Source organism: Heptranchias perlo, chromosome 19 (genome assembly GCF_035084215.1).
Source record: "Heptranchias perlo isolate sHepPer1 chromosome 19, sHepPer1.hap1, whole genome shotgun sequence".
Lineage (NCBI taxonomy): Eukaryota > Metazoa > Chordata > Chondrichthyes > Hexanchiformes > Hexanchidae > Heptranchias > Heptranchias perlo.
In genome coordinates this window covers 25821925-25845147 of record NC_090343.1, presented here as the reverse complement: position 1 = coordinate 25845147, position 23223 = coordinate 25821925, and the positions used below count along the sequence as shown (strand labels likewise).

The 23223-nt window shown below is 40.1% G+C and overlaps 1 protein-coding gene across 2 annotated transcripts in view; it reads right to left on the bottom strand.

The window, feature by feature from the left end:
- The window catches only part of prex1 (phosphatidylinositol-3,4,5-trisphosphate-dependent Rac exchange factor 1), a 185561-nt gene that overhangs the window by 113474 nt on the left and 48864 nt on the right, over positions 1–23223 (bottom strand). For both annotated transcript variants that reach the window (XR_010966380.1, XM_068000534.1), the window contains exons 2-5: positions 18777–18848; positions 16327–16449; positions 8904–9008; positions 8171–8272 (exon numbers count right to left, since the gene is read on the bottom strand). Coding sequence is in view for 1 of the 2 variants with exons in the window: in XM_068000534.1 (XP_067856635.1) it covers positions 8171–8272; positions 8904–9008; positions 16327–16449; positions 18777–18848 (402 nt within the window). In the remaining variant the exon portion in view is untranslated. The remainder of the gene's footprint in view (positions 1–8170; positions 8273–8903; positions 9009–16326; positions 16450–18776; positions 18849–23223) is intronic.

Sequence of the window (23223 nt, the reverse complement as noted above, 5' to 3'; positions counted from 1 at the left end):
ATTGAATATTTGCACAATATCTCCCTAGCCTTTTCTTCTCCAGAGCACTCAATCCTAGGCTTCTCAACCTTGTTCATATGTCTTAGCTACTTACCAGTTTGCTTGTCCTTTTCTGCATTACTTCTGATGTCTGGATATCCTTGGTGTAGTAGAGTGACCAGAACTGTATATGATATTCCAGGTGTGGCCAAACCAGTGTCTTGCACAGCCATGTTATTGCCTCAAGGGATTTGTGCTCCAGCCCTTTGGTTATGCATCCCAAGATAGGATTACCTTTCCTTACACTGTGCTGTTGGCCTCAACGAACTATTCACCAATAACCCCGAATGCCTGTCCTGTGTTCTGTCCTATAACCTGAAGTAATGTAGTTTATATCCGCACTGTTTATTTACCTTCCCTACTTTTATTACCTTGCATTGTCCTCATTAAATATCACTTACTGCTCATTAAAACCAAATTTACAGCCTATCCTGATCCTTTTATATTTGGTTTAACCATTTCCATCCCCACCCCACAGATTTGGTGTAATCTGCAAACTTAATACAACTTTGTTGCTGGCCCCAGCTTCAAATTATTTACATACTTTGTAAACAACAATGCCCCTAGCACCAATTCAGTGGCAGCCCATTTGTGAAGCATAGTCATGTAGACACATGTCCATTCACAACCACCCTTGGATTTCTCTGTTAAAAGTGGATTCTTTCATCAAACCGTTAGAAGTCAGTCATGTATGTACAAAAGTCCACAGTGCATTACATAACAAGTGTTCTGAGCAGGACTAACTACGTAAAAAAAAGTCGAACAAAATATGCTTTGGAGCATCTCCAGTTTTTATAAAACAATTGCAGGTCAGGTTTGAGGAAGATACATTTACCTTAACGTACCCACCAGCAGCCAAAGGAAAAACTACTGCCTCCAGAATCTTAAATGTAAGTGTGTACTGTAATTATGTACATTTTCAGGTGGTCGGACAAGGATATCCTAATTTGAGATTCCTTACATAATTCCGGATCTCAGCCACATCTTTGGGGGAGGGGAGGGGAGGGGAGGGAGAGAACGAGAGTGCAGGCACAAAAAGGATGGGAAGGAGAACTTGTTTTGTGAAAATTGTAGAAAATCTAAATATTGAAAGTTTTTCAAATAATCACATATTTCATATAATAATATGCTTTGTATATTGTATCATGCCATTCTGTCCAACATGCATTCTTTGTTGCCCCCTGGTTACAAAAAAAAAACCCAGCTGAATTATAGAAGAATGTCACCGACAGCTAGGATCACTAACTAGTTCCAGCATCATCAGAACAGAGTAAAACTCTGGACTACATGCAACCCCAAAACAACACAGAGGACTCCAACATAAACAGATTATCTCACAATCTTTCACAAGCAAGAAATGGAGACTTCTCATGGTCTTGCAATCCTACTAGCACTGCTCTGGAGATGCTGACATTTATTAATAATGTATGGGTCAAAGTGAAAATACAACTTAAGTGCTACAAAGATGGTGCACATCAATAAGGAGGTTTGACAGCTCTCAACATGTAAAAAATGAAGTCCAATGCATATTTCAAATTGCGGCATCCTGGAGCTGCAGCTAGATCTAGGATTAGAAGTTGTAAAAACAGGTGGATTAACTTGGAATTACATTGGCACATTGATACAGCTCAGGAGGAACATTCAATGCAAATCTAGGACAATGCTAAAGATACAAGTGTCTAAATTTTGGGGGGTGGGGGGAGGGGTGTTTCGAGAAAGAGCAGGAACCAGAACCACCTCAGCTGCTTTAGCAATTTTTTTTCCAATAAACTGTTAGCTGTGAAGGGATTAATAAAGTCCAATGGATCTTGCAACAGCTCTGCCACTCTACAGAAATTAAATACCACCAGTTGCAAGCTGCTTGAAGGCAGGAGTATTCTCTTATCTACCAAAGTTATGTAATCAATAGCACCAAAGGACGAGTCATCACAGGATCTTCATCAATACCTGGCACTGATGTATTCCTGGATCTGTAAAGTTACACGATAATTAAATGGGACCAACATACCTGGGCTGCCTTGTTTTGGGATACTCACTTGAAGGGTGCCTTTAAAATAGTGAGTGCTACTTTATGGCTGTTTAATTCAAATTCATGAATTTCTGTTTGATTACAATGTGGTTAAAGGAATTCAACAGTAATATAAAAACTGGCTGAGAGGTGAAGGATGGGGGAGAAGTGGTTTTACTTGTACAATGCTACTTGTAATATTCAGGACAATCTCAAGGTGCTTCGATTACCATACCCAGAACACTAATAAGCCCTTCTCTTTTATGAGATTTGTTGAACTTGATTTGAGCAACACATTGCCTCGAAAGTTTTCTGACTGCAAATCATTGAATGCCCCAATGGTTGTAAGGGAAATAAAAAGTCAAGTTGAAAGTATTAGGAACTAGGTTGCTGAATAGGAATATACAGGTTTAAGAGCCAGTAACTCCATGAAGACTTCAAACGAATACTATTCAGCTGGCTGTTTGGGAAATTTCAAATATCTTCTACACACATTAAACTTCAGTTCCCCAAAACAAGATTGCAGGATTGCGGTGTTCAGCTAAAACAGAGAAACCACAAACATTTGCGCTTAACTATATTTTTCTGTTCCTGCTAAATGAAAGGTTTGTGACTTAAAAAGGAACAAAAATTTTTGTTCTTGTTTTTTTCCAGTGGCCGTCACACGAGCTTCGTTTGCATAGTACTGACCCTACTTCAGAGTGCATTAGAACATAAGAAATAGGAGGAGGAGTTGGCCATACAACCCCTCGAGCCTGCTCTGCCATTCAATAAGATCATGGTTGATCTTCGACCTCAACTCCACTTTCCTGCCCGATCCCCACATCCCTTGATGCCCTTAGAGTCCGAAAATCTATCCATCTCAGCCTTGAATATATTCAATGACTCAGCATCCACAGCCCTCTGGGGTAGAGAATTCCAAAGATTCACAACCCTCTGCGTGAAGAAATTCCTCCTCATCTCAGTCTTAAATGGCCAATCCCTGATCCTGCGACTATGCCCCCTAGTTCTAGACGCTCTAGCCAGGGGAAACAATCTCTCAGCATCTACCCTGACAAGTCCCCTCAATCTTGTATGTTTCAACGAGATCACCTCTCATTCTTCTAAACTCCAGAGGGCATAGGCCCATTCTACTCAACCTCTCCATTAGGACAACCCTCTCGTCCCAGTAATTAATCTAGTGAACCTTTGTTGCACTGCCTCGAAGGTAAGTATATCCTTCCTTAGATAAGGGGATGAAAACTGTACGCACTACTTCAGGTGAGATCTCACTAAAGCCCTGTACAACTGTATTAAGACATCCTTACTCTTGTACTCCAACCCCCTTGCAATAAATTTCCTAATTGCCTGCTGTACCTGCATACTAACTTTTTGTGTTTCTTGTACGACGACACCCAAGTCTCTCTGAACACCAACATTTAATAGTTTCTCACTATTTAAAAAAATTCTGTTTTTCTATTTTTCCTACCAAAGTGAATAACCTCACATTTCCCCACATTATACTCCATCTGCCACCTTCTTGCCCACTCACTTAATCTGTCTATATCCCTTTGCAGACTCTGTCCTCCTCACAGCTTACTTAGTGCACGATACAAAAGAATAAAATGCAAGGCTGAATCCCATATGATTCCCTTCAAACTCAACCCATGGGAGAAGACAGGTCAAAATATGAGCACTTCAAAGATTCCCCATAGTATCCAGTGGTAGAAAGTTAGGCACAAACTCAGATGCTATTGGGTGAGACCCCCAAAGATAAACTCTCAATGTATTATAATCATTTAACGGTCAGGAATCCTTGGTTCCTGTAGGTGCTGACACAGGGTACAGACATCAACAGGAATGGTCATTTAGAAGGAACATTTTCCAGGTGCTAATTCATTCTTCAGTGTTTAAAAATTACTGAATCAAGGGAAGATTATTTTCCACTACCAAGGTGTTCTCATTGAAGAAAGCCCGGAACACAGATCATTCTTTAAATATCCAGTTCCTGGCATAATTTCACATCATTTCATGCACACAAGAAGAAGAATAAGTTTCAACGGTTTCCCTTTATTTACTACACTGCAGAGGCACAAGCAGATTTATCACCACAGGAATGATGCTGGTGATACTGCCCACCATACCAGGAGGGGGAAATAAAATAAGTTTGAATGAAGAATTTTTATTAAGAAAAGGAGTTTCCTGGGTGTCAGTAACTATCTTGCACTCCAGATAAATAAAAACAAACCTACACTAGACTTCAACACAATAGTGAACAGCAGCAAGCAACAGGATATCATGCTAACAATCTAACAAAAGCAAATGGATGGCTGCTTTTGGGTAAATTAAAAAGTTCCACTTTAAAAATTATTTTTACTTTTAAGAACGGAATTTTTAAAAATGTATTGGTGCTAAGAATCAGATATAACAAGAGAGTGTTCTGTGTGTTATATAATGCCCTTTCTCCTGCTCGTAGCATTGCCAGCAACACATTTCATTCTCCAGTAAGAAGGGAGGGCATTCAATCTGATCTTCCAGCAGTCTTTCTTCAAAGCTGTAACCTCTCTTTCCAGTGAATCTTCACTGTGCTTTTCAATGACTTTATTGTGCATCTACCACTCCACAAATATAATAGTGAGAAGATTTTCCACCTGGATTTAATACCGGATGTATGCCGATGACACAAAGATTGGTGGCATTGTAAGCAGTGTAGATGAAAACATAAAATTACAAAGCGATATTGATAGATTAGGTGAATGGGCAAAATTGTGGCAAATGGAATTCAATGTAGACAAATGTGAGGTCATCCACTTTGGGTCAAAAAAGGATAGAACAGGGTACTTTCTAAAATGGTAAAAAGTTAAAAACAGTGGATGTCCAAAGGGACTTAGGGGTTCAGGTACATAGATCATTGAAGTGTCATGAACAGATGCAGAAAATAATCAAGAAGGCTAATGGAATGCTGGCCTTTATATCTAGAGGACTAGAGTACAAGGGGGCAGAAGTTATGCTGCAGCTATACAGAACACTGGTTAGACCGCACCTGGAGTACTGTGAGCAGTTCTGGGCACCGCACCTTCGGAAGGACATATTGGCCTTAGAGGGAGTGCAGCATAGGTTTACTAGAATGATACCTGGACTTCAAGGCTTAAGTTACGAGGAGAGATTACACAAATTGGGGTTGTATTCTCTGGAGTTTAGAAGGTTAAGGGGTGATCTGATCGAAGTTTATAAGATATTAAGGGGAACGGATAGGGTGGATAGAGAGAAACTATTTCCGCTGGTTGGGGATTCTAGGAGTAGGGGGCAGAGTCTAAAAATTAGAGCCAGACCTTTCAGGAGCGAGATTAGAAAACATTTCTACACACAAAGGGTGGTAGAAGTTTGGAACGCTCTTCCGCAAACGGCAATTGATACTAGCTCAATTGCTAAATTTAAATGTGAGATAGATAGCTTTTTGGCAACCAAAGGTATTAAGGGATATGGGCCAAAGGCAGGTATATGGAGTTAGATCACAGATCAGCCATGATCTTATCAAATGGTGGAGCAGGCACGAGGGGTTGAATGGCCTACTCCTGTTCCTATGGTATATTTAATTCAATATACTATACATTGCTGTGAACAGGAAAAGGAACCAGAAACATTAAGTTGCATGGAAGTTCTTTTTGAAACCATAAATCAAAATAGTAATCAAGGTTACAGGGGAGACCAAGCTCAAATCAGTCCTTTACTTACAGGGGACATTTTGACCAGACCAGTCTATTACTTGCAATATTGTCATTTCAAATAAAAATTACTATTCCAGTACCCAGGGGTAGGGAAGTGGAGGCGGGGAAAAGAGTATGATCCAAGCAATAAAGAAGAAAACAAAAAAGGTAAGTCGTAATGAAAATCAGGAAAGAAATAAAATCAACAGCAGAGGGAATTAGAAGGATTGATAGATAATCCGGATTTGTGGCATGTTGACTATGTATACAGTAAAATACGCAGGACACCAATTTGCATTATTGATCTGTGTGATGTAAAGTGCTTAAATGAGAATTGGAGCAGCTTGTCCCGTCTTTCTTAACCATGGCAGTGCAACACCCAAATTAAATTAGAAACAAATATTTCAACAGCACAAACACATTTCTCAATGCAACACGACTGATATTTTTGAAGGATGTGGATAAGGAAATCCCTTAACACAACACATGCAGGAATAGTATGCATTACTCAAATTCTTTTGTCCGTTATGCCAACCCACCACAGAGCGAAACCTCAAGTTACTGTGGTTTATTTATCTATTTTACACTTCAGTGACAAACTAAACAAGCAAGACATCTGATCAGTTAACATTGTCATGGATGCATTAACATTCCAAAATACTGTTTTCATTTCTCAGTATTGAAAAACAGCCCAATGACTTACAATTGTAAATATCAGCTACTATGCATTAGGCATCATTTTGGGTTCAGCCGGATGGGCATTTTCAGGATCAATCAACTGTTATATTGTACTGAAAAGCTATCACAGGTCACAAGACAAGTTTCAGGATCTGATGTAATACAATGAAAATATTAAAATCAAGTTTCTTTTTGAACTCAGGACCAACTGTTGATTACTGGACCTGGACCAGCTGTTGTCTAGACGAGATATGTACTGATTTATACAAACTGTTCAGCTTTACAGAGGTTAGCACAAATATTAAATTAATATTGTACTACACCACTCAAATTATTAGTTACAGAAAACAAACAGATTTTAAAAACATAAGTTAAATGGGGTTTCCCGGTACATAAGCACACTAATTAATAAAGTTAAAAATCACTTGCCAACATTCAGATTTTCATATTTTACAATAGTCAACAGCTGTAAAATTTGGGTGATGATTAGAGGACACAAGTAAAAATGAACAATTCCATAACAACTTGTGTCAACTTTTATTTTTGCATTATTTTCAATTTATCGGGAAAGCACAAGACCAGCTCTGATGGAAGGGAGAAACCCCCTCTTGGATAATATACCTTTCAGTACAAATGGTAGGTAGTGTCAAGAGCTTATACCTCAAGCATGAACACTCAGTTATCGTGGGTGGAAAAGTGGGGGGGGGAGGGGGGAGGGGGGAGGGAAAAGGCCTGTGCTTCAGAAATGGCCCAAAGTGGATTTGAAATTCAGTGGTAAGATCATAAATTTACATAGCTGGAGACAATTTATCCAAAGGAGGTATTTTTGTGTTATTTTTCCAAGATAAGATGTTTTGAAAATGCTCTTTAAATCAGCTAAACACTACCTGTCTATCGACATGATTTCATTTACTCCCCTAGCTTAAGCTACTGTACAAGTAGATATAAAGCAAGTGGAGTCAACTTCAATAAACGAAAGATGCACACTAACAAGCGACTCATATCAACGAACCAGAGAAGGTATCCAGGACAAACACGAATTCAGAAACAGGAAACGAAAAGACAAGAGAAAGACTTCAATTTACTGTGAGCAATGCCACTGACGATTCACTAATAACATTAAAAATCTTAGGCCTGCATGCACTTCCTGTATCAACTTTTTCCATTATAAATTCCTTTGTCCACATTTAGAAACTGCCTATGTAACCTGGTCATACTATAATTGCACCCTCTCATCACTAGTGACACTGTGGTGTTGGCTGTGCACTTTGGTACAATTATTTCTGTGCACTAACCCTGCTTCGCCTGAAGATTATGTTTGGTCTCAACTTCCTATGCACAATGTTCAGGGAGATCAACAAGGATATTCTTTAAAAATCTTGCATGTGATATATACATCTTGTCCACAAACATTACTTCGTTAAACACTTATGTCAACATATTATAAATGGAAATTCTTATGTAAACATTTCATAGTCACATTGTAATGAACCAACCAAATCACAGCTCTTTATGAAAAAGAAAATTGTCTGCCATTTTCTTTCCAGTAACTGAAATCTCTAAAGTCCAAAATAATGTTTCAAATAATAAAAAACATCAGTTCACAACAATATTAAAATTATGAATTTGATTGTCTTGTGTGGGAATCCAGCCAGATCAAATGGGTGAAAGGAAGCTCAGACCAGTGTCATACTAATTCCTGTGAGAAACCATACAGAGGATTCACAATTTATTAATTTTCTTGATTCCAGTTACTTACCTTAAGTAGTAGAGGATATTTGCAGATTCTCTGTATTGGGGTTAACAAGTAACCTTCCAACGGAATATCTGTGGTCTTCATTCCTCCCAGTACCATGCAGTTCTAAATGAAAGTTAAACTGTTAGACACACAGCAATTTTAAACTGATACTTCTGAACAACTGATTCTGAGGATGATTGTATGAATTTTAGAGTTGGACAAGAATTATGCCCGGAATAGGAATTTGCTATTTGGAATTTTTATATTTGAACTTTTCTCCAAGACTCAAAGAAACTGAAGTTTTAAGCACCCAATTTAACAACTAAGAATAGTTACTCAATTTTCACTCAAATTCACTTCCACTTGCTTGAACCAAATTCCTTCAGAAAAAATATACAAGTTTAAAGTAGTCTCTTATATACAAATATTAGTTATAAATATATTGATTTGCTTCCTAAATGTGGCTGTGTTTAGATTCACTTGCTCTACATATAAAATGTTGGAAGAACTATATAAAATGCTTGGACATTTTGTCTATTTAACTAAGGTCTCATGCAATTGGATTAAAATCAACGTAGTAATTAATTTTTACTGACCAATCTAGTTTTTCTACTGACATGATGTTCATAGGTATAGGTATAGTGTCTTACTAAGTAAGGATAACAGTATTTTCAGTCTAATTTTGATCAATTGCAGAGGTACTAGTCAACAAACATACTTTCATGTAAATTCTAGATGACAACATGCAGCTTACCAGAAGCATTGCCCGCACTTCAGGTATTTTGTTCAATTCCATTAAAAGTCTCAAAGCTTTTTCGTGGTTGCTACAATATTCTTGATAGACACAAAATCTGTCTTTCTACAACACAAAAACACAAAGATCACATTGGCATTACAGAAATGGTATACATGCAACAAATCTAAGAATCTACGCTGCCTTAATATTAGCTCATATTTGAAGTGTGTGCTTCCAGAGAAAGACATATTGGAATATGCATGGAAAAATAGGATTCTTTAAAGATAAAAGCATCATGAGTAGTTGGACAGTGTAGTGCTCCAGATTGGCTGAGGATTAATGGACTTTCCCTACCCCCACCCTTTTCATACCAAGATAATATCTACAGAGATTGGTACACATGATCAACCATATATTATCTCGTCAGCCCATAATACAATTTGTAACATAGTATGTACCATTTTCACACATGCACATATCCAAACATCAGCTATGCGATACAGTTTATGAAGATTATGTATTAAGACAGTAGTTAAATTATTGATGTGCGAAAGATGACACTGTGATCCAACTTGTCACAGCTCCAACCTACTGTACAGTGCAATATAAGTGCCTGCACTGCAATGTCCCATACAGCTCGCATCCAATGATCACAACTGTACCAGCTTTGGATGGCACAATGTGGAGGCTAGTCATCCTCAGTCACTTTGGCTCGTTTCATACTGGACAACTATAGAGTGCTGTTGGCTGAGACCTGGGAATAAATTTACCTCTGCTTCCTTCTGGTCAGAGAAGACCTGAAAATCAACTACCTGAAAATTGAGTAACTGCAAATGCAGTTTTTCAATGAAACAAGCAGGTAACCTTGCCTTAAGAATACCTTCGCTATGACATTCTCAGTCACAAAGGATCAGATTTCAATTCTATCTTCAAGCACCATCTGCATTTGCTCGCTCACAGCCCACTTACATTGGATGTTCATAAAAATTATTTTGACTCCACTCCTGTTCATGTTGAATTGAACTCAAATTGAAAGAACTTGTATTTTGTAAATATTACTCACTGTTCTGCTCTGGAGTTCATGATTGCTTAATTTTAAGAGTTTATCCATAGATAGTGTCATGGAAATGGGAATAAAATTTGACTCGAGTTCTATTTTTGAGGCAAAATACACATTTAGCATACAATGGGGTGCCAATATGCCTGCAGTTTCTTAATAAGGGTCTGAGTTTTGGAGTCAAGTTCTGGTATGTTGTTCATGGGGTAGACCCAAAGTGCAATAGCAAGAATGAGTCTGTACAAGCAGGTCTTAAAAAAAGGACCACTACTTCAAAGTTCACTAAAAATTTGTGATCCTATTTAGTCAAAAGGAAGATATCGGTAATCTGGAGGTCATGACTTGGTTCATACATTATCCAACATCCATGCTAATTAAATAAATTTAACAAAAGCATAACACCTCCATCTATGAAGCTGTATTATCCAATTCACTTAGTTTGGTTAAGAAACAGTTTAATTCACAAACACAGCTTTTAGATACGTTTGGAAATTTTCAGATAGAGGAATACTGTTCTTGTTTATATAATTTTTTTTTAAAGTACATTCTAAATACTCAAACAACACCATTGTCAAAGTTATCCCAGGAAGAAAGCTTTATTGTACACAGAAAACCTATTAAAAAAATACTTTCTTGCATTAAAAAAATGGCTGCAATGAGCTAATTCATCATGGAAGTCGAAAAATCGTCTTCAAGCACTGGGGTTGCCCCACCTTGGATCGAGAGTAGGTAGTTCTACTTTTATGCCTCCAAAATCTGAAAAAAAAATCTAAATTTTTGCACAACAATTTCATGGAAAGATTGCCTCATTACATCGTCTTTTCCTTGGATAATCAAAACAAACTTTTTATAAACTGAATTCACTATGGATTTGTCCAACATATGCATCATATATACATTTGCAGTTTTAGAAAGAATTCAAACGTCACCTGGGAGATGTGTATGAAGAGGAGACAAGTACTTTCTCTAATCTCACAATTTATGAAGTTCCAATAATCCCTTCTCTATACAAACAAAGACATTTAGCATACAATGTGAAGTATAACACATTTGTAGAGGATACATGACAAAGCCATTGAACTGAATTTATTTGCACAACTGAGGATAGTTGCATATCACAGGAAACACAGACAAGTCAGCTAGTAGGTTTTACTCTGGAATGAAATAAATTTCATGTTTAGTACCTTGCTACTGGCTTCAAGTGCAGTAAAAAGGAGGACTTCAAAGTACTTAAATTTTTCATTATCAGGACTATTACAGCAAGTACATTACATTTTTCATTCTGGTTTCTTTGTGAAGTGTCTTTTACCTCTCTCCAGGGGGGTTTTGAAGTTACAAATTATAGGCAAGTACTGTCCCAAACATATACTTCGAAAATATTTTAATTTTAAAATGTCCTACTGTGACCCAGGACAGTAAATACTGGAAGAATATTAACAATCCTGGTATGCAGTCGCACCACAAAATTACAGGGATAGGTGCACACTCCCTCCTTCAGTTCTGCCCTTATGACCCACTAATTTTAAAATGCATTTATATATTCTTATAATATTTGAAGTACCAATGAGTTACATTTAGTTCTGGACAAATAGTTATTACATTTACTATTTTTCCAGCATTTTACAATGGGGTGAGGCTGGGAACGAAGAGAAGATGCGAACAAGACCAGCATACAACAAAAATGCACATGAACCACAAGTCTATTCCTCACACTTGCAGTTCAGCTTGTTTTTAAAAAAACAATATTTGCCATTGCAACACTCACACTTAGAATATTTACGAGAGATTTCTGATTTAGTCACCCATGATATGGATACTCCATGACTGCAGTCTTGGTTGGTAGCGCTGTCGCCTCGGAGTCAGAAGATAGTGGGTTCAAGCCCACTCCAGAGATGTGAGCACATAAACTATGTTGACAATCCAATGCAGTACTGAAGAAGTTCTACATTGTTGGGAATGTCATCTTTCAGATGAAATGTTAAAATGAGGCACCATCTGCCTTTTCAGGTGTACTTAAAAGATTTCATAGCACAACTTGACGAGCAGGATGGTTCTCCCAGGATCCTGCCCAACTTTTATCAGTCAACCAACATCACTAAAACATATTATCTGATCATTTATCTCATTGTATGCAAATTGGCTTCCACATTTGCTAACTTTACAACATTTCAAAAGTACTTCATTGGCTGTGAAATGCTTTGGGACAGCCAGAGGAAGTGAAATGTGCTATATCTATGCAAGATCGTTCTTCCGTCCCTAATGATGCACTTGTTTGGGCTGGGGAGAGAGGTGACAGATTAAAACTAAAAGCTCTGTTCATATTCCGAAGCCCCATTTCGAAGAAAAGCTTGCATTTATATTGCATCTTCCACAACCTCAGGACATTCCAAAGTGTTTTACCGCCAATTAAGTACTTGTGAAGGGTGGTCACTGTTGAAATGCTGGAAATACAGCACCCAATTTGGGCAAAGCAAGATTCCACAAACAGCAATGAGATAAACAAGCAAATAATCTGTTTTGGTTGAGGGATAAATGTTGGCCAGGATTCAAGGAGAACTCCTCTGTTCTTTGTCGAATAGTACCGTGGAATCTTGTACATCTACCTTATAAACCCAGGCCCATCTGCCCTAATGTCCAATCCAAAAGACGGCACCACCGACAGTGCGGCACTCCCTCAGTACTGAACTGAAGGGTTAGCCTAGATTATGTGCTCAACTTTCTGTCGTGGGGTTTGAACCCACAATGTTATGATTCAGACAACAGTGCTACCAATGAGCTAAGGCTGAAACCAGAGGTTTTTTTTTTATTATTCGCTCATGGGAAGTGGGCATCGCTGGCAAGACAGGCATTTATTGCCCATCCCTAATTGCCCTTGAGAAGGTGGTGGTGAGCCGCCTTCTTGAACCGTTGCAGTCCGTGTGGTGAAGGTTCTCCCACAGTGCTGTTAGGAAGGGAGTTCCAGGATTTTGACCCAGCAACGATGAAGGAACGGCGATATATTTCCAAGTCGGGATGGTGTGTGACTTGGAGGGGAACGTGCAGGTGGTGTTGTTCCCATGTGCCTGCTGCTCTTGTCCTTCTAGGTGGTAGAGGTCTCGGGATCGGGAGGTGCTGTCGAAGAAGCTTTGTCGAGTTGCTGCAGTGCATCCTGTGGATGGTACACACTGCAGCCACTGTGCGCCGGTGGTGAAGGGAGTGAATATTTAGGGTGGTGGATGGGGTGCCAATCAAGCGGGCTGCTTTGTCCTGGATGGTGTCGAGCTTCTTGAGTGTTGTTGGAGCTGCACTCATCCAGGCAAGTGGAGAGTATTCCATCACACTCCTGACTTGTGCCTTGTAGATGGTAGAAAGGCTTTGGGGAGTCAGGAGGTGAGTCACTCGCCGCAGAATACCCAGCCTCTGACCTGCTCTTGTAGCCACTGTATTTATATGGCTGGTCCAGTTAACTTTCTGGTCAATGGTGACCCCCAGGATGTTGATGGTGAGGGATTCGGCAATGGTAATGCCGTTGAATGTCAAGGGGAGGTGGTTAGAGACTCTCTTGTTGGAGATGGTCATTGCCTGGCGTGAATGTTACTTGCCACTTATGAGCCCAAGCATGGATGTTGTCCAGGTCTTGCTGTATGCAGGCTCGGACTGCTTCATTATCTGAGGAGTTGCGAATGGAACTGAACGCTGTGCAATCATCAGCGAACATCCCCATTTCTGACCTTATGATGAAGGGAAGGTCATTGATGAAGCAGCTGAAGATGGTTGGGCCAAGGACACTGCCTTGAGGAACTCCTGCAACAATGTCCTGGGGCTGAAGTGATTGGCCTCCAACAACCACTACCATCTTCCTTTGTGCTAGGTATGACTCCAGCCACTGGAGAGTTTTCCCCCCGATTCCCATTGACTTCAATTTTACTAGAGCTCCTTGGTGCCACACTCGGTCAAATGCTGCCTTGATTTCAAGGGCAGTCACTCTCACCTCACCTCTGGAATTCAGCTTTTTTTTCCATGTTTGGACCAAGGCTGTAATGAGGTTTGGAGCCGAGTGGTCCTGGTGGAACGCAAACGGAGCAGGTTATTGGTGAGTAAGTGCCGCTTGATAGCACTGTCGACGACACCTTCCATCACTTTGCTGATGATTGAGAGTAGACTGATGGGGCGGTAATTGGCCGGATTGGATTTGTCCTGCTTTTTGTGGACAGGACACACCTGGACAATTTTCCACATTGTCGGGTAGATGCCAGTGTTGTAGCTGTACTGGAACAGCTTGGCTTGAGGCACGGCTAGTTCTGGAGCACAAGTCTTCAGCACCACAGCCGCGATGTTGTCGGGGCCCATAGCCTTTGCTGTATCCAGTGCACTCAGCCATTTCTTGATATCACGTGGAGTGAATCGAATTGGCTGAAGACTGGCTTCTGTGATGGTGGGGATATCAGGAGAAGGCAGAGATGGATCATCCACTCAGCACTTCTGGCTGAAGATGGTTGCAAACGCTTCAGCCTTGTCTTTTGCACTCACGTGCTGGACTCCGCCCTCATTGAGGATGGGGATGTTAACAGAGCCTCCTCCTCCCGTTAGTTGTTTCATTGTCCACCACCATTCACGACTGGATGTGGCAGGACTGCAGAGCTTTGATCTGATCCATTGGCTGTGGAATCGCTTAGCCCTGTCTATAGCATGTTGCTTCCGCTGTTTAGCATGCATGTAGTCCTGAATTGTAGCTTCACCAGGTTGGCACCTCATTTTTAGGTACGCCTGGTGCTGCTCCTGGCATGCTCTTCTACACTCCTCATTGAACTAGGGTTGATCCCCTGGCTTGTTGGTCATGGTAGAGTGAGGAATATGCCAGGCCATGAGGTTACAGATTGTGCTGGAATACAATTCTGCTGCTGCTGATGGCCCACAGCGCCTCATGGATGCCCAGTTTTGAGCTGCTAGATCTGTTCTGAATCTATCCCATTTAGCACGGTGGTAGTGCCTCACAACACGTTGGATGGTGTCCTCAGTGCGAAGACGCGACTTCATCTCCACAAGGACTGTGTGGTGGTCACTCGTGAGTGAGGAGGACTTTGCAGGGTCGACTGGGCTTGGTTTGCCTTTGTCGCGTCCGGTGCCTAGTGGTCCAATGCCGGGTGGTCCGTCCGGTTTTTTTCCTATTGTGACTTTTTTTAGTGAGATTTTACAACTGAGTTGCTTGCTAGGCCATTTCAGAGGGCAATTAAAAATCAACCACATTGCTGTGGGTCTGGAGTCACATTTCGGCCAGACCGGGTAAGGACGGCAGGTTTCCTTCCCTAAAGGACATTAGTGAACCAGATGGGTTTTTACAACAATCCAGTAATTTTCATAGCCACCATTACTGATACTAGTATTTTAATTCCAGATTTTTATTTAATTAATTGAATTTAATTAATTGAATTTAAATTCCCCTGCTGCCGTGGCAGGATTTGAACTCATGACTCTGGATTATTAGTCCAGGCCTCTGGATTACTCGTCCAGTAACAACCACTATGCTACCGTACCCTTGTTTATACAGAGACCAAGTTCCGTAACTCAGGTTCAGCAAGAGAATGTGTATGAGCAGATTCCCTACTAGTCAATCTGCTGACTGGCCTCTGTAGGATCTGCAATTATTTCACCAGGGGTGGGGAAACACCTGTGCCTGTGCATAAGGGACTGATCCATACGGACCACATAGGATGGTCTCAGGTTTAACCTTTGATTTGTGCTGAGCTAATTGAGCGCAGCCAAGACAACATCTGGCGGTGGTGAAGAATACTACAACTAGCTACGCTGTCCCTAAGCCAGGGAGAAAAAACAATTAACAGGGACCCTTGCTGAAAAGCAGAGAGGCGAATGTTGGTTGAATAGCAAGGCTTGGGTAAGTTCCATTGGGTTGCTGGTGCCCGACTGACTGCCTTCAATGACGGAGGGAGAAGTGTTATAGTATCATAGTAGGTACAGCACAGGATGCGGCCATTCAGCCCATCGTGCCTGTGCTGGCTCTTTGAAAGAGCTATCCAGTTAGTCCTAATCCTCTGCTCTTTCCCCATAGCTCTAATTTTTTTCCCCTTCGGGTATTTATCCAGTAGATGTTTTACCATTTCATTTTTACGATGAAAAAACTAATCTTTTTTCTCAACAGTTATGGCTCGCGGCATGAATGAGTGTGTGAATAATTTTCAAGATGTTACACAAACTCAGGCGTTGAATTGACAGGACAGTCTTTGCTTTTCCCAAAGGCCAGCATTTGCAGGTTGCCATGAGGAATCTCAACTGTTTGCAGGGGAAAGTGAAACCCTAAAGGCTGCCAAATTCAAAAGATTGAAGTCAAATGACAGGAAATGGGATTAGGAAAAGAGCATGAATAAAACACAAACTAATTCTACTCACAAACTGAAGGAAGATATTTCCAAGTTCATGCTGAGGTTGTGGCTCTGGCTGTAAACGGCACTCAAGAGCTGCCAAGAACACCATATGCACATCAAGTATCTCTTCAATGTTGGAAAACAAAATCTGAAAACACAAAGCAGAGACATTTTCAGGATACAAACCTATACTTTTTTTTTAAATATAAAAGTGCTTCATTGCAAAAATTCAATAAATGCAATGGCTTAGTTACGATTGAGTGCATGTCTATTTCATAAGCAAAAGGTTAAGGAACAAAAAAGTTCTTCAGAATCCACCCCAATTTCTAGATAGATTAGAAGCCCTATCTTTGCACAGGAAACAAATATTTTATGGTCTGGGTGTAACCTTGATAGTGTTGAATGTTATGTATCTTAGACTTTCGCACCCTGGATGTGTTTTCAACCCACAAAATTAGAGTGAGTAATGAGACTACATATTTTTGATTTTGACATAAAAGGAAGTTAGAAGAAACAAATCTAGGTTTTTTTTGCTGTGGTTGTACCCTTCATTGTCTGGATAAACCAGAATTAAACTCATTCACAATCAAAGAGGAGAGCATTACTCCAGTTCCTGGTGCTAGGAAATCATGCAACAGTGCAGTACGGCATGGCTTATGACCATAGTTTTCTATATGTCAAGGCCTTTACATCAACTATTCCAGCAAGTGTCACTGAAAACCTGACACTTCTCTACAGGGAGTGAGGAGGGGAAACAAAAATGCAAGGGAGAAAGACAAAAAAAGAAACAGTCGATTACCAGGCACAAGAGCATTATAAGCAGAAGCCGAAGCACACCTTTGCCTGCCAACCCTTCCAGTTAACAAATGGAGAAAGGAGGAGCGAAGAATTATTAACTGTGAACCAGCATGAGGTATTTTGCTTTAAATCTACATACAGAATTTTACAAATGTATATTGAATTAGAACTAGGCAACTACACGCCAGTCAGTTTAACCTTGGTGGAGGGGAAACTTCTAGAAACGATAATCCGGGACAGAATTAGCAGTCACTTGGACAAGTGTGGATTGATTAGGGCAAGCCAGCACGCATTTGTTAAAGGCAAATCGTGTTTAACTATCTTGATTGAGTTTTTTGATGAGGTAACAGAGAGCGTTGATGAGGGTAATGCAGTTGATGTGGTGGATAGGGACTTTCAAAAGGCGTTTGATAAAATGCCACATAATAGGCTTGTCATCAAAATTGAAGCCTATGGAATAAAGGGGGCAGTAGCAGCGTGGATACAAAATTGGTTAAGTAACACGAAGCAGAGAGTAATGGTGAACGGTTGTTTTTCGGACTGGAGGGAGGTGTACCGTGGTGTTCCCCAGGGATCGGGACTCAGACCACTGCTTTTCTTGATATATATTAATGACTTGGACTTGGGTGTACAGGGAACAATTTCAAAATTTGCAGATGACACAAAACTTGGAAGGGTAGTGAACAGCGAGAAGGATAGCGATAGACTTCAAGAGGATATAGACAGGCTGGTGGTATGGGCGGAACCGTGGCAGATGAAATTTAACGCAAAAAAATGCAAAGTGATACATTTCCGTAGGAAGAACGAGAAGAGGCAATATAAACTAAAGGGCACAATTCTAAAAGGGGTACAGGAACAGAGATCTGGGGGTATATGTGCACAAATCATTGAAGGTGGCAGGGCAGGTTGAGAAAGCGGTTAAAAAAGCAGGCAGCATCCTGGGCTTTATAAATAGAGGCATATCGAGTACCAAAGCAAGGAAGTCAAGATGAACCTTTATAAGACACTGCTTCGGCCACAACTGGAGTATTGTGTCCAGTTCTGGGCACCGCACTTCAGGAAAGATGTGAAGGCCTTAGAGAGGGTACAGAAGAGATTTACTGGAATGATTCCAGGAATTAGGGACTTTAGTTACATGGGTAGACTGGAGAAGCTGGGATTATTCTCCTTGGAACAGGGAAGGTTGCAAGGAGATTTGATAGAGGTATTCAAAATCATGAAGGGTCTAGACAGAGTAGATAGAGAGAAACTGTTCTCATTAGTGGCAGGGTCAAGAACCAGAGGACATAGATTTAAGGCGATTGACAAAAGACCCAAAGGTGACCTGAGGAAAAACTTTCTTACGCAGCAAGTGGTTAGGATCTGGAATGCACTGCCAGGGTGGGGGTTGGTGGAGGCAGATTCAATCATGGCCTCCAAAAGGGAACTGGATAAATACTCGAAACAAAAAATTTGCAGGGTTACAGGATTGCTCATGCATGGAGCCGGCATGGACTCGATGGGCCAAATGGCCTCCTTCCACGCTGTAACCTTTCTATGATTCTATTCAATGAATCCATGAGCAAGCTCAGCCATAACTGATTTCTCACAGGACCCTAAATAACCACAGAAAAAGTCCAACAAGGCAATGGATTAAGAAATGCTATTAATATATTTAAATGTTTACCAAGATCGTACCTTGAGATGTTCTTCAGTAATTTGCTTTTCTGACTTGTCTCCATCATTCTGATGATTCCTATGCAGGAATGACTATATATAAAAAAAAACACAACTCATTACTTTTGTGCAGTCAAGGTATAGATACACGGAATTTTTCATCTGAAAACAAAAACGAAACATCACAAAATGATTTCAAAAGCATTTTAGTTTTAACACTTTTTACAACAGCATCTGTTATCAGCAAGCATCTGCATTTAAGTCAAGAAAAAACAGGAAGAACAATGTACAAGGCAAAGCTTAAACATTTCTGGTCACAGGTTTCAGGTTTAATCTTGCCCAGAGGTATTAACAGCATTTGGCAAAGAGGATCTGGACTTTAACGAAATAAACAGAAATATCATCTAAAAGAGGTGATTTCAAAGACCGCATCAGTTTATGATCGAAAATAAATGCCTAGCATTTAGATACAATGGTGAAGAACCTATTCATAAAGATAGCACAGGACTAAATCGCACAAAGTTTTCTCACAGTGGACAACCCTTCATTGATCAAGGAAAGGCAGAAAAAAGAGCATTATATCTGGAAAATGCTCCCCCCCACCTCACCTCTCCCACCCACAATTTCATTCAATTTCTGTTGACTGAATTCTCAGATCAATATTGATATACTAGATTTATATTATATTTATTATATTAACCCTGGATCTGTGATGGTAGGACTAAGAGTGCATGCAATTGAACGTGGATTTATAAAGCATATCCGAGAAAGAGAAACAAGCAGAAGTATTCTTCAGTTGTGCATCCTTCACGCTCCCTCTCAGCAGATGAGCTGATCATGGTCAACATTTGGAGAAAATTCAACCAACTAACTTCACAGTCAAATAAGTTTGATTCCAGTTTAGTTTTTGTTTTAAAAATATAACTTTTCCAAGTCTCAGCTGGCACCAACCAGGTCAAGTGCTTGCATATTGGGATGTGAGCTGGTCCCAAATGCAAAATTCAAGATTAATCCATAGAGGTACATCCATGAAATTTGTGTTACAAGAAATAGGAGCAAGGGCAGGCCATACGGCCCCTTGAGCTTGCTCTGCCATTCAATAAGAGCATGGCTGATCATTGACCTCAACTCCACATTCCTGCCCGATCGCCATATCCCTTGATTCACTTAGTGTCATTTGTAGCACTTCAAGTGACAATTGGAGGACAGACTTTGGGAGATAAAACCCAGGTCTTCCTGGACACCAGCCTTAGAAAATTTGATATTGGGGTTGCTGTTGGCTGCGTGTGACCCAATCACCTCACAGACTGCAATATAAAACAGCTAGTGATACCCATTACAATATAGGACATACAGTAATATATTTGACACTTGTGTAGTTCAGGTGGAGCACAGTACTTGACAATGAGAGCACTTGCTTTCTGCACTAGCTTTCCTGCTCGAAGACAAATCAGAGAAGTAAATTTTAAAAATTGAGATTGTCCACATTAAACATACCAAATACAACATACAGTACATGAATGCTGCATGATGGTAATATCGATTACTGACACGGATTTGTACTTTTAAGCTATCTACTCAAAACTGTAGGAGGACTTTTATTTCTCTATGACTGCAATAAAAATTGATGATATTCAAGGTGAAAAAGGATTTAAGGTTTTAAAACAAAAAGGACAGAAGAGGAGACAAATAAGAGGGACACGAGAAAAAGAACACGCTAAAGTACACCCACATCATCTGCGTAAAGAAAAATAACTTGTCTAAAACTGGACGGGAAAGTCAGCAGCACCTCATCAAAAAGTGGTGAAAACATAGGTCACGAATTCCATCACCAATAATCCAAGTCTTTGCAGAGTTGCCCTGGCAGAGTTGAATGGGTCTCTTGCCAACAACCATCTGCAAGACTCCACGTAAAGTTAATGGTGCAGGAACAGGACCTGATTTATGAGATGACTAAATGCCCACTACAACTGGGCTATTTTTCAGAACAGTTTAAAGAAAAAAAAAATGAAAATGCTATAATTGGAAATGAAACTGAAGATGCTGGAAATACACCATAGATCTTTGCACATCTGTTAAAGTTTCAGGTGTATACAGTTCCGCATAGCTGAGGAAGTGTCACACCCAAAATGCCAACTTGTCTTTCTTTCTACAGATGTTGACTGACCTGGGCATTTCAAGCACTTTTCAGAACATCTCGATCCAAGCAAACCGCTTCGGGTGTTTGTTACAAAACCAAATTGCCAATGTAGAGGTGGTCAACAGCTGCACTGAGCAAGCAATTAAACGTGTTGAAATCAATATTGGTCCCAGTTATGCCTTTGACTCAGACAATCAAATCCTAAATATAACTGGATCTTTGGGATAGTTCAGAAAATATATAAAAGAGATCACATTCCTTCTGAAGTCACAATCACTTCTTTCCAGTTCGTCTCGCTGAAGTTAGTGAACAGCGGTCAATGGAGGCCAGTTCCACAACATTTTTCGAAATTCAGGGTTTTTTTGGTTTGTATTCTCTAAATTGGGATTCAACAACTGCTATACAGACAACATATCACCACAATGTTTAGGGGGAGGAATCATGGACACTGGTTTAAGGAATCAATTTTCATTTTAAAAATACTGCCTAAAACAACAAGTTTTAAAAACAGCTCCATAATTACATAGTAAAAACATGAACTTTATTGCATTTAATCTTCAGATCACATTCTCCAGTCTGATAGCTGGCTGTGGTTTCAGTCACACCCATGTAACTGACAGAGCACCAACAGTAACGCAAATACCATTGCAAGCTCTTGTTATTACTAAGATACAGTTTTACTTGCACCCTAAGATTGCAGAAAATCTAATATACCTTGAATTTAAATCTCCAATAAGATCACTACAATTTGTTTAACTGAAGTTTAATTGCAATAGCGTTTACCACCGATTTCAGCAGCATCTCTTCAATTTCATGTACAAACAAATAGAAATTTCAAATTACCATTTTGATGTCATTTGTATATCTGCAGGAGTCTTGTCAAATAAAATCTCTTGCTATAATAATAAAATAAGTCTTCCATCGAACACATGCCCATCACAAACCACATATGACATGTTGCGTATGCAAATCAATTGGGTTTTTTTTAAAAGAGACGGACAGGCATTTCATTCTGGAGCCTTAAATTTAGGCTTGTAATTGACCCGGGGAATTTACAAGCCATTACCTGGATTCTCAGGTTAATTAAACTGTGGTGTACGTTTTATTTTGGGACTTGCGACGACTTTGCTTAGAAGGGGTTGTTGGTTTAAGCTACGATATATTTTTGACTTGACGTTAGATTCAGAAATCTAAGGATTAATTCCAAAAGGTCAATACCGTTTTTTAATAATTTAAAAAAACTGTAGCTGCTGGGACAAAGGGGGACGAGGTACGTTAATGAACTCTCCCGAAAGGAGCTGGGCCAGTCATCAAAACAGTCAACTTCATCAGTTTCAGATAATAGATGTGTTGTTAACAAATGTTCACACATGCATGCGAATGCAACAGGAGTTAGCCGGCAGAAACGCACTGCTAAAGGGTGGTAGCCAGTTTGATTAGCACTTCAACCAGCCAACCCCTGGACAGAGAGCTGGGGGCGGTCAGAAGTCGAGCTTTTGCTTTCTTTTACAGCCAAGAAGAAACAGTCCGCAGAGATAGTCTTTTTGAGACCTGTTGAGGAAGTCGACCAATTTAAGAGAAGTTTCTGGCAAGACGACTGTATTCTGCTATCAGGGGCAGTGTGACGTACTTTATTTTCTTTGTTAAATGGAGCTTTAAGTTAAAACTCACTGCAATCGTTACTCTATTCATTCACATATTATTTGTAAAATAGATCAGGTTGTTGGTTTCTAATTGACCTAGTCTCAAAAAAGTCTTCGTCAGTCTACCTTTTGGAAGGTAAGAAAGGCATACTTGGGTAGGAATGAGACACGTGCAAGTTCACATAACAGGGAGTTTCATTTGTTATGTGAAGCTTTGAAATTTTTAACTACCTTAAAAAGGGACAGACCAAGTTAGTAACTAAACATAATGGTGCTCCAAGCCTTGAAAAACGCAGGAAAAACCCACGGGAATAGCACTCATCCATCATACTTTCAGCTGACTGGCTCAAAGGCTGTTCCTAAAACATTAACAAATCACACTTGCACAACTACTAATGAACAAGTCATAAGAGGGTCCATTCATGGACCATCCAGGACTTGCTGCAAACTCTACCCTCTCCAACAGAAGGACTGAGAGCAATAACCACACCCCACCTCCCCTCAACTGGTAATGGCAATTCCAAAGAGAGGCCTGTAATAAACAATTATGTAAAGCTCTTAAATATAATGCAGAGCTGACCCCTTCACTATCACCAGCCTTCGCTTCAGTCTCAGCCCAGGAACAACACTACTCCCAGCCTCAGCTCCAACAACAACTTGGGCCCTAGCCTTGGTTGCAGAGTTG